Source organism: Herpailurus yagouaroundi, unplaced genomic scaffold (genome assembly GCF_014898765.1).
Source record: "Herpailurus yagouaroundi ecotype Mexico unplaced genomic scaffold, PumYag 207, whole genome shotgun sequence".
Classification (NCBI taxonomy): domain Eukaryota; kingdom Metazoa; phylum Chordata; class Mammalia; order Carnivora; family Felidae; genus Herpailurus; species Herpailurus yagouaroundi.
In genome coordinates, this window is record NW_024412438.1 from 4970861 (window position 1) to 4982448 (window position 11588).

The window sequence follows — 11588 nt, forward strand, 5'->3', positions numbered from 1 at the left end:
GGAGGCGGGCGGCGCCGCGCCGGCCCCCGGCAAGGGCCGCAAGAACTCGGCGGCCGAGCTGGGGAGCGGCCGGGCCGGCGGCGGCGCCCCCAGGGACAGCCGGCCGCCCCGGGACAGCCTGCAGGGCCTGATCCAGGCCGCCGCGGGCAAGGGCCGCAAGAACTCGCGGGCCGCCGAGGACGAGCCGCACCGGGGCGTGGCCAGGAGCGCGGGCTGCAGCACCTACATCAGCAGGCTCATCAAGGTGGACGCGCAGGAGAAGAACTGCGGCGGCGGCGGCGGCGGCGGCAGTAGCAGCCCCAGCTCCAGCGCCTCTTCCTCCGCGTCCTCTTCCCCTGCCTCCCTGGGCCCCGAACCGGACAAGGGCAAGGTCGTGAGGCAGCAAGACACGGTAAGAATGCGGCCTCCCTGGGACCACCTGCCCCTGCAGAAGCGAGACGGCGAAGGGAGCGCAGAGCACCTGCTGGGCGCGAGGCTCCTCTAGGCCGCGGGGCGGGCGAGGGGGGCTCCCCGCCCCGGCATCTGGGGACGGTTAAGACACCATTTAAAGTCGTTTCGGCCTTTTCTTCGTCTTGAGAAAATCTTCGTTCTCAGGAAAGGGAACTTTGCGGAAACGTGCTCTCCGTTTAATTTTGTTGGCAGTTTGGGAGAGTAACTGAACGAGACCTTCCTGCTTTGTTGAATGTGACCCCCTTATGGATGTGCTGTAATTTTAAATCCAGGGGGATGTGCAAAGCTAGATGCGTTCAGACGTTCATGGTCTGCACCCCTCAGGTAATGGGTTTCAGAACCTGGGGAACATGCAGACCGCACGCCCCAGCCCGTCTGCTGGTTTGGAAGTTCTAGGCACAGTTCACCCAGCACCCCAAGATTGCAGCCCTTTCTTTCATTCCGTGAACGTGTGATGTGCAGCCGCGCGTAGGATGAGGGGCGCAGGGCTCCAGGGGCTGCGGAGGGTAGAGTGGGACCCGGAAACGCCCGTGAGGAAATCACAGCCTGGGAGGGAAGGTGTTTCCTGCTTCTCGGACCCGCCCGGCCCCCCCGCCCCCCCGCGCCGCTCCAGGGCTTCTGGGCGCTGACCCTTGTGAGGCGCTTAACGGAGAGGAGCGGGACCCTGTGAGGAGACCCCCTCCATTCTTACAGCGATGAGTTGGGGTTTTGTTTGCTTGTTTTTTAAACCCACCCTTCTGTGTGGAAAGGAAGAGGAGAGCTCAGCCCCCAGCCCAGGCCGTCCCTTCCTGTCGTGGGAACTTGAACTTTCTCTTGCCGCCTGCCTGGCCGCAGTCGGGAGCTCGGAGCCCATGGCGTGCGTCCGCTCCGGGCACTCTCTTCATGCCTCCACTCATCCCTCCCGCAAACACTCACAGCTTGCCTCTGTGGCGCCGGGCACGGGGGTGGGGACCAGGTGGAAAGATGACCAAGGACCCAGCTGTTAGCCAGTGGCGCCCCTGACCGTTGGACTTGATGGGAAGCACCTTGCAGCCGAGGGCTGAGTCGTCTGTGTTCCTGGGAATGGGGCTCACGTGGCGGGCAGTGAGAGGACGGAGACGGGGGTGCTGTGCAGTGGTGCGAGGGCCTCACTTCTGGATGCCCCATGTTTCTCAGGCCACCTCCTCCAGGCAGGCGGCCCCCGCCCTCCTCGTCTCTCCCTGTTGGTGTCACTTTCCCTGCGGGCCCAAGCGATTCTCTGCCGCGAGTTCCGATGCGATCAGAGACCGTAGCAGGTCTGGGGCCTCCCCTTAGTTGGATTCACCTTTCTTTGCCTTTTGGTTCTTATTCCTCTCTTTCTCTTCCGCTGGAGCAGGTAGTTTACACGGTCCCAGCTGTTTACTCTGGAGCCACACTGACAATAGGGCAGGGGCTGTGCTTTTTGTCCCCCCCCCCCCCACTCTCCCTGCAAAACTGTTCCTCCCTGAGAAGAGCCTGTCAGGCTCCGGTCCCCAAACCTCCCGCGTGGTCCCCGAACCTCCCCGCGTCGTCAGCCAGCAACTGCAGCCTAGAACCCATCACACACGCCACCTCTCCGGGCACCTTTCTGGTTTTGGAAGATTAGAGGTTTTTGTGCCAGGTACGGACCAGAACTCTGTCGCTTGGGGAGACCTGTGTGCCTGTGAGTTATGGAACCTAGACCTCCCCAGTGCTGTTCAGTTCTGACTGCGTCTCAGACTTCTGAAGCCTTCTCTTCGGAGGTTCCAGATCGCTGAAGGACGAGACCCAGGCTTGGTTCCACTTGGTTCCGTCACAGCGCCTCGCCGGTGCCGGTGGACGCTCAGTGCTCACTGGGCGACTGACTGACTTTCGCCCGTGTCGCCCACCAGATTGGCATTAAGGACCAAAGTCAGAGGGAAGGTGCTAGAGCAGTCCGACAGTCACCTCTGTCTTCCACCAGCAAACGCGTCACCGCCTGGGGAGACAACAGACCTGGAGACGAGCTTGGGGTCGAGCAAGGTTTGGGTGACTTGTTGCCGGTCAGTTTTGCCACCGACAGATCACATGGCTGTCCACCCGTGACACGATCCAGCACGAGCAGATCCATTCGGGACTGGCTGGGGACCTTTTTGGCTCTGCAGATTTTCAGTAGGTTTTGATCCCGTGGCCGCCCGGTGTGTGATCACCCCCGGCAGCTCTCCTCTCTGGTTCTTTTAAGGTCATCATTTTAGAAGACTACGCTGATCCTTACGATGCCACGCGGACAAAAGGTCAGAGGGACGCAGAGAGAGTGGGAGAGAATGACGGGTACATGGAGCCCTACGACGCGCAGCAGATGATAACAGGTTTGTGGGCAGAGCGCCGGGCGGGCGAGAGGCGCTAACCTGTGCTTGGGGGACAGGTGACGCGGTTCCATCGGGTCTGTTGACCAGGAAAACAGAAGTCGGAAACAAAAGCAAGCTCAAAGTACCCAGTTAACTATCTTTGTGGTTTCGTATCTTTCGGCTTTAGGGTCTGCAGAGTCTTTGACATCTTTCTAATTCTGTGCAAAGTGACACTTGTGAGTTTGCAGATGTGCTCAGGTCGTGCCCTTCAGGGTTGAGGTGGTTGACATTCATTTCTTGGCCGCTTTGACGCCCGTGAGGGGGGTCAGGGATCTCTCCCAGGGACTGAAACACACCTCAAGGATTTCACGTGGTTAGAAAGCACGGACGTGACACGGTCCCCTGTGTCACAGCAGAAGGTTGATCTCTCGACAAGCTCTACAGCGTGGGAGCAAAAAATTAACCACCAGTCGCTGTTGTGAGCCAGGCCGTGTGGCTCAGACCTCCCGAGACCACAGTCCGCTGTTCCCGTGACGTCGCGGGCAGAGCTAACGTGTGAGCTAAGCAGTCCCTGTTGTCTCCAGCACCCAACTTTGCCCTTTTATTCACGGTTGTCTCAATTTCCTGTAAGTGATACTTAAAAATAATATGAGCTGGTGGTTTAGATTTATTTGTGAAACTTAGAGTAAAATAACTTATTCACCGTTTTCCCCTAAATGCTCTTTAATCCGTAAGGAAAAATGTGTTTCTAAGGGCTGACCCCAGGCACCCTTGTTTGGGCGCTTCGTGCCTGGGGAGGGACGCGCGGGCCACACGCAGAGCCTGTGGCTCCCGTTTCGGGACAGACTGGGAAGCCGGCAGCCCAGGCGCGGAGCCACGGCCCGGAGGGGGGAGCACAGGGAAGCCGGCACCCTGGACGGGTCAAGACAGGCTTCAGGATGAAAACGAGCTACAGCAGGAAAGGGGGGCCGCGTCCTGTTTGCCTGCTTACAGAGATAAGGCTGCGCTTTGGGGAGGGTGTACCCTGGCCGGGCTGCGACCCCGAAGGTCACTGGACTGTGACCTCTAATGAAATCTGTGAATGAAAGGAAGTGAAAATGAACTTAGTCAGAATTTTAAAAAATATCAGAGGCTTCAAAGGAATAGAGGAAAAGATTTACATAAAATTGAGGGAAAAGATTTTTTTTTAAGGCTTAATTTTGATTTCTTTCTTTTGTCTTTTTGGTTTTTATTCGTTTCTTTCTCTTTAACCAGAATAGTAGTTTATCTGTACTGTCCCCGGTCGGTATTTGTGGAGCCACACTAATGGTAGGAAAATGCCATGATCCCCACGGGACTGTGCTCAGAGACCCCAGCCCTTTCCCCTTTTACAGAATCAGAGATTCTGACTTTGTAAGAGACAGAGCAGAAAGTAGCGCCTAGATCTCCTCCGGGTCGGGTGGTCAGCTTCCCCCACCACGTGGCCTCGGGACACGTTTGAAATGACGTAGGAAAAGCACTTTAAATTTTACACATAATTGGGGCGCCTGGGCGGCTCAGTCGGTTAAGCGTCTGACTTCAGCTCGGGTCATGATCTCCCAGTTCGTGGGTTCGAGCCCCACGTCGGGCTCTGCTGACAGCTCGGAACCTGGAGTCTGCTTCAGATTCTGTGTCTCCCCCTCTCTCTGCCCCTCCCGTGCTTGCTCTCTGTGTCTCTCTCCTTCAAAGATAAATAAACATTAATTGTTTTTTAAATCTTACTCATAAGTGAGGCACCTTTCCGCTCAGGCTCATAAAGAAGGTTGTATGGAAAAATCCAAATTGTCCAACATGAAATAAACGTAATAATAATAGCTAACATTTAATATTCAAGTATTTGTTAAGTGCCAGGCTCTGTTCTACAGTTTATGTGAGTACGTTTATTTAGGAGTACAAGATTAATATATCCAATTGGAGAATAAATTCAAATTTACTAAACATTTGAATTACTGACTGTTCAATATTAATAGCTTATTTGTCGTAGAGAATCCGTGAATTTTAAAACCTCATTTAAAACATGTATCAAAACACCTTCTCAGTCAGTGCAGAGAATATACCTCTGATTCTACCCGTGGGCTCCACAGCTGGACAGAATAACAGGAAGTGAGTTTATCGGAAGCTGGAAATAAAAGATTTGCTGCTGGTTTTTTTTTTTTTTTAAACCTTCTGCCTTTTTGTTCAGTTTGGTCCTTATGTGCTTGGTTGTCCTGTGCAATCTCAGAAACGGCTCCTTTTTCTTGAAAAACGTTAGAGAATTTTCTTTAGTTTCACATTTTTAGGAGATGGTGAGGACACCAGCCCCTGTCCTTGCTGTCCTGTGAGATGGCGGGACCGCGCCCGGCGTTAACGCCCTCTGAGATGTCAGCACCTCCAGCAAGTGCTTCTCAGGCAAGTACTCGAGCCTGGCCCCGTGCTGGGCTCCGGGCTTACCAGAAACAAGACCACGTGACCCATGTCCTTATGGACTGACCTCGCCTCCCAAGAGGCAGACAGACCCGACACCAGCAGACAAGAAAACGTGTCATTGAACGTAAGTGAAGTTTATAAATAAATCCTCCCTTAGACGTACCCAAGGATTGTTCAAAAAAATTAGATTACGAACGGTGGTATCGGTGTCAGTCTCTCCGTTGTTCGGCTAAGGTGACAGCAACATTTTAGCTACATAATTGGCAGAAATATTCTAGCTGATTTAGCACGATGCGTTCAAGTGAAACCTTTAGCCCAGGAAGGGTGTTCATCCCCGAGACCGCCCGCGTTCCGTGTGGGAACTGCTTCCAGTGGTGGTGCTCTGGTGCCCGGCCCACCAGTTACCTGGCCGACCCCGCAGCCCGTGCAGTGGTGTTGGAAGTCTGGCCGGCAGTGAGGACACGAGAGTTTGGAACCATTCAGCAACGTGTCTGCGTGGCTCGGCGGGAGAGTGGAGGCACCAGGCTGTTCACCTGCACTGGTCAATACCTGTCTGCCTGTCTAAGTTCTGTGCTCACCGTGGGGCTTGAACTCACGACCCCAAGATCAAGAGTCACTCACTCCACCAACTGAGCCAGCCAGGTGCCCCTGAATAGTCAAATCTGAAGGAGAGCCTCATTGTTGGGGTGTCCATTAAACCCTCTATGGAGGGGTGCCTGGGTGGCTCAGTCAGTTGAGTGTCCGACTTCGGCTCAGGTCACGATCTGGTTTGTGAGTTTGAGCCCCGCGTCGGGCTCTGTGCTGACAGCTTGGAGCCTGGAGCCTGCTTCGGATTCTGTGTCTCCCTCTCTCTCTGCCCCTCCTCTGCTCGTGCTCTCTCTCTCTTTCTCTTTTTCTCTCTCTGTCTCTCAAACATGAGTAAACATTTTTAAAAATCCATTCTGGAAAAAAACAAAAATAGAAGACTTTGATTTATCTAATTTGCCTATACTTTACTTGTGAAACCTAAAGTTCAGGGTTCCTCAATTTTATGTGCTTTTGTTCAGGTATTTAGACTTATTTGATAGGGAAATATTCAAATCATTTTTATCTTTTTAAGTTTTTTAACTTAAGTTTTTAAGTTTTTTATTTCCATGTTCCTTTATTTTTTTTTTTTTGCATTATTATTTTTACTTAGTTTTTTTTTTTTTTTAAGAGACAGAGCGTGAGCGGGGGAGGGGCAAGGAGAGAGGGAGACACAGAATCCGAAGCAGGCTCCAGGCTCTGAGCTGTCAGCACAGAGCTTGACGTGGGGCTCGAACTCCCAGACCGCGAGATCATGACCTGAGCCGAAGTCGGACATTTAACTGACTGAGCCCCCAGGTACCCCTAAAATATTCAAATCATTTTAAATCAAAAGCTTGAGCACTAATAAAACCCGTGCCTAAAACCATCTTTGAGGGGAAAACAGTTTGTAAGCGTATTTGAAAGCATTGGGAGACGGGTTGGGGGCCAGGTGCGTTACAGAAATGTTGTGAACATTCTGCGTGAAATCTTTGGGGCACAGAGTGAGCATGCAGTGCCCAGGTCCACTGAGGCCACGCGGCCTCGTCTACGTCCCTGCGAGAAGGGGCTGACCTGTGTGTCGCCACTCACCGGGCCTCACGGACGTGCTGCTGTAACGCGCCTAGTGCGCGCACGTCCAGTAAATTCGGCCGTTATTTAGACACTCTGGAGAGAGAGTTGGGTCTTCACAGGGAGTTCTGGACCCGCGTAGCGGACCATTCACCGCCGGTTGCACTGCACTTAGTGAGGGGAAGTCCTGGTCCTGTTCCTGGTCCTGAGCCGTTGAGCCAGGGCGGGCAGCCTGGAGGGTGGGGTGTATCTGCAGGCCCCGAGGTCTGTTGTCCGAGGTAAAGGCCTCTATCAGCGGGGCCGGGGCGTAGCTTCCTCTCGCCGTTTCCTCCTTCTCAGGCCCGTTTCCTCCCGGAGCCAGCCCTGCACGTCAGGGCCGTTCTCCAGCGGGAAGGTCGGCCCGCTGGGTGATTGTTTCTGTTTCTGTGGCGCCTCGGGCTGGGGGCAGCAGGTGCCGGAACGGAGTGCAGGGCGACTCCCTCGCAGGGCCACCGCTCAGGCCCTCTTTCCCCTAATTAAATGGTGCTTCTCGGATCTCCCCGCCCCCCGGGCCACCCGGGAAGGAGCGCTTCCCAGGGACTCCCGTGTGCCCCGGCCTCACTCGAGACCCTAATCATTGACATCGTTTCAGCACGGGCACTGAGATTTCCTTGTGGGCAGGGCTGAGCTGAGGCGAGGACCTGGGGCAGGGTCACCGTCTAAACTGACGGTAAGCCTGCGGTTTGGTCAGAAACTTACAGTTTCTAGGTTCGTGCTTTGAATTCCGTCCTGCCTTCTCTTTCCTTCTTCTTAGCTCTGTAGAAACATTGTTTTAAAAAAATTCCAGCCCGATCTTCACTGAACCAGGAACGGAGTGGGGATGTCGTTCCCCATAATTTCATCTAGAGTAGTGAAAACGAGGCGCAGTATTGAAGGTCGAGAGGCTTGGATGGAGACGCACCTGCGCCAGCGCCCGTCCCGGCCCCGGAGCCGGAGCCTGCTCGCTCGGACACGGAGGGCTTGGCTCCAGGAGAACCCCGGGACGGGGACAGGCAGGAGGCGCTCGGATGGGGGGCACAGGGACCGGAGGCGGGCCCGTGCTCCTCAGGCTCAGCCTCCCCTGAGAACCCCCACACCCCAGACCCATTACGCCCGGACCCCCACACGCGGGGCTGGAGCCGGCTGTGGCCGGGCCCTGGGAACCGACACTGTGGTTCTGAACTTAGCGTCCTGACCGTCACTCGCCCTTCAAAGTTTCATTTGTTGCTCTCGCTGTGATACGAGTCTCTCCGTCAGTGACTCTTCTCCGAGTGTCACCGTGCCCGCGTTAGTTGTGGTCGTCCGACCCTCCCGCTTACCTGGCCCTTCTCCGCCCCTGCGGGCACGCCGGGGGGGGGGGGGGGGGGGGGGGGAGACACCGCCCCCACCCACCCTGAGCTGGGAGCCCCGGCTCTGCCTTTGACCCTGTCCTTGTCTCTGGGGTTCCCACGGCACTAACAGCCTTCGTGTGTGTGAGCGTGCACCTGTGACTCGGAAGGGAGGTGGGCAGGAGAGAGGAGGGGACTCTGGGTAAGGTTTCCACACGTGAGGGGTCGTGGCCGAGCAGCTGGCCCTTTGTACGCAGACCGTTGAGAGCCCCGAGCGGGTTCAGGCGGACTGAGGTGCACGCACTTGGAAAGGCTCCTGGCGGCGTCCCGGCGGGCGTTCGGAGCAGCCACAATATGGTGCGTCCACGTCACGGGCTCGGGCTGCCCAGACGCCGCCTGCCGAGGCCTCTGGACCTCGAGCCGGTCGGTCCCAGACACTCCTGGCTCCTTCCCACGTGGCTCGTAGCTTCTGCTTGGTTTTTGCCTCCTTAGCTTCCAGCGGAACGTGAACGTAATTGTTATTACCTGCTAAGAAAACGTAAGCTGAGTCACATGCAGAACGACCTGAACTGTGTATCCTTGCCTTTAAAACTCGTGTGTCTGGGGCGCCTCGGGGGCTCAGTTGGTTAAGTCTCCAACTTTGGCTCGGGTCCTGACCTCCCGGTTTGTGCGTTCCAGCCCTCACGTCGGGCTCTGTGCTGACAGCTCAAAGCCTGGAGCCTGTTTTGGATTCTGTGTGTCTCTCTCTGTCCCTCCCCGCGGCGCGCGTGCACTCTCTCTCAAAAGTAAATAAATAAAACTTGTGTGTCTGGAGCCCCGCGTGCCCACTGTCCAGCCCCCCACCGTCTCCCCTCTCCTGCCTCTGTCCTTTGAACTTCCCTGTCCGTTCCGCGCTATGGGAACAGGCCCTCTGCGCTCCCCACCTCCCTGTCTCCCCTCAGGCAGCTTCCTCCCTTGGGCGTGACCTCCTCTGTCAGGGTGAACCCATCTTCCACAGGGAGTGTGTCCACGTGCAGTGGCTGAGAGCACGGCTTCCAGAACCCAGCTTCCTGCTTGTGTGTCCAGCGCGTCCCGGCTTTGCCACGTGCTGCTGAGGACAATTGCCTTGAGCTTTGTGGCTAGCTTTCCCTTCTGTAACATCAGGAAACCACAGTACCCGTCTCACAGGGCTGTTGTGAAAGCCACAGAGTGCACCGTCCGTGACGTTAGCGGTCGTTTTTACTTCTTAGCCCGCCACATACTGTTTGTGAACGTGTCTAGCTTCCTCAGTGTTTTGAAACCCCCTAGGAGTCAGGAACTGTCCTGTGCACGTAACTGTCTTCCCTCGGTGCGTGTGGCCCAGTGCAGAACGTAACGGCCCGTCGACTTTTATTAAAATACTGTGGCCTCAGCCCTCCACGAAGGTGGACCCTGGGCTGTGGGGCAGGTCTCCTGTGGCCGTTTCTCCTTCCACAGGCTGCACGCGGCCCCGAGATGCCTGTCCTCAGGTGACGTCTGGTTGTCGGGCCGGATGGTGCGCCCGCCCGGGTGCCTGGAGAGGAGCCGTAGGTCCTTGCACGGACAGGCGGCCCCTTCGCATCTGGGCCGGGAGGCAGTGTGGCTGTTCTCTGCCGCCTTCCCCGGACAGCGGGAGGCGGGAGCGCGTTGGTCACTGGCTTCCGTGGCACCCCGCCGTCGAGGTCTTACGTACGGGTGTTTTCCAGAAATCCGACGCCGAGGTTCCAAGGATCCCTTGGTGAAGGCTCTTCAGCTGCTGGATGGTCCCTGCGAGGCGGGCGACACCGGCACGAAATCGGAGACGTCAGCCAAGAGACGGAGCTCCAAGGACCTCCTGGGGAAGCCCCCCCAGCTGTACGACACGCCTTACGAGCCCACGGACGGCGGCCCCAGGACAGAGGAGCGGAGGACACGACTGCCCGCGGGGGATGAGAGGCCAGCGGCCGAGTACGAGCAGCCCTGGGAGTGGAAGAAGGATCAGATCGCCAGGGCCCTGTCAGGTGAGGGCTGCCCCCAGGCTCCGGGAACATCTCCTGTGGCCGGAAGGCCACGCGAGGCTGAGCCCCGGAGGCCTGAGACTCTGGGCGCCGAGTGCCTTCAGTGGCTTGAAACGCCCGCGTGGCCACTGCTCTGTCCCCACACGTCTCGAGCCGCCAGGTCGGGAGCGGCTTCTACCGGCTCCTGCTCGGGGCCGCCCCTCACGCCTGGTGAAAGTCCCACTGAGGAAACGGCAGCACTGGGTCCAGTGCGTTGCAGGGGCCCCTCCTCGAGGCGCGAGTGTGCAGAATAGCTTAGGAGACGCGGGCGGTCGGGCTCGGTGTGAAAGGTGGTCTCCCTCTGTTTGGCCGACAGCCTCTTTTTCCTCGGATTGGGGAGAGCCGGGTGTCTTTTTCCCTCCGCCAGCGAAGCCAGGCTGGTGGTGCCGGCGTGGTCCACACGCAGGCTCAGTGGAGTTCGGTTTCCGCCCTGTTTTCCGTCAACCCCGTGGCCACCTGCCGTGCTGCGTGTCGCTCCTTCGTGTCTCTGCTCCGTGCGGCCTCGGTGGCGTAGCGTCCAAGGCGCCGTTCGTAGTTTCTGTTTCCAGGTTGATCTGTGTGTTATTTCGTAGTAAAAGCGGCTTTTTTGGTTTCCTAGAGTGATACGCTCTTATCTTTTATTCTAAATTTACTGAAAGTTTTTAGAAGTACACGCTAGGCGCACTCTGGAGGCCCCCAGGACGCACCCCACCCTGGGTGGTCGGCACGCGTCAGCCCTGGCGCAGGGGGCTTCCTTCCCGAGGCGAGGCTGCCGCTTTGGCATCCGCCCCGGCCACCCCTGTGGCCTCCGTGTTAAACGAGCCTTCTTTCCAGTTCAGTTTGAAGGCTCTGAGCGACCTTCCGTCAAGGAGGACGCGGTGAGGCCGCACCCCCGTCAGAAGAGCTGGACCCCCAAGGTCTTGAAGCCGGCCGCCTCCGAGCACGGCGAGGGCGAGAAGGTGGACCCGGCCCTGCCGCTGGGGAAGCAGCCGTGAGTCTCTTCGGCACTCGGGGACGAAGGGTGGCCGGAGCTTTTGCGGGCGGGGGCACTTTGCACGATGAGTTTTGCTCGTGAATACTTGGTGGGTGGGGCTTAACGAACACCTGTTTTCGAAGCCTGTTGCATTTGTGCAGAGCGGAAAGGGCACTGCATCCCGGAGCCGGATTTCAAATTTCGTTCACCCGTGTGGACTGAAAACTCTTCAGTGACACCAGCCCCGTTAGCTCCCTCTCGTGCCTGATCCGTTTTGTGATCCGCGTTTACCCAAATCTGTGTCTCTTCTGAGCGTGAAGCAGAATCTCTAGTTCAGGCTATGCAGCTCCCACCAGAAGTGCATTACAAATGATATGTTTTGGGGGCGCCTGGGGGGCTCAGTGGGTTCCGCGTCCGGCTTCGGCTCAGGTCATGACCTCGCGGTCCGTGAGTTCGAGCCCCGCGT

At 57.0% G+C, this 11588-nt stretch overlaps 1 protein-coding gene across 1 annotated transcript in view; it reads left to right on the forward strand.

Annotated features, from left to right (window-relative positions):
- Positions 1–11588, forward strand: part of SHE (Src homology 2 domain containing E) — a 29476-nt gene that overhangs the window by 10647 nt on the left and 7241 nt on the right. Inside the window, exons 2-5 of the mRNA XM_040452355.1 lie at positions 5–391; positions 2648–2774; positions 9841–10134; positions 10984–11143. Coding sequence (XP_040308289.1) covers positions 5–391; positions 2648–2774; positions 9841–10134; positions 10984–11143 — 968 coding nt within the window. The remainder of the gene's footprint in view (positions 1–4; positions 392–2647; positions 2775–9840; positions 10135–10983; positions 11144–11588) is intronic.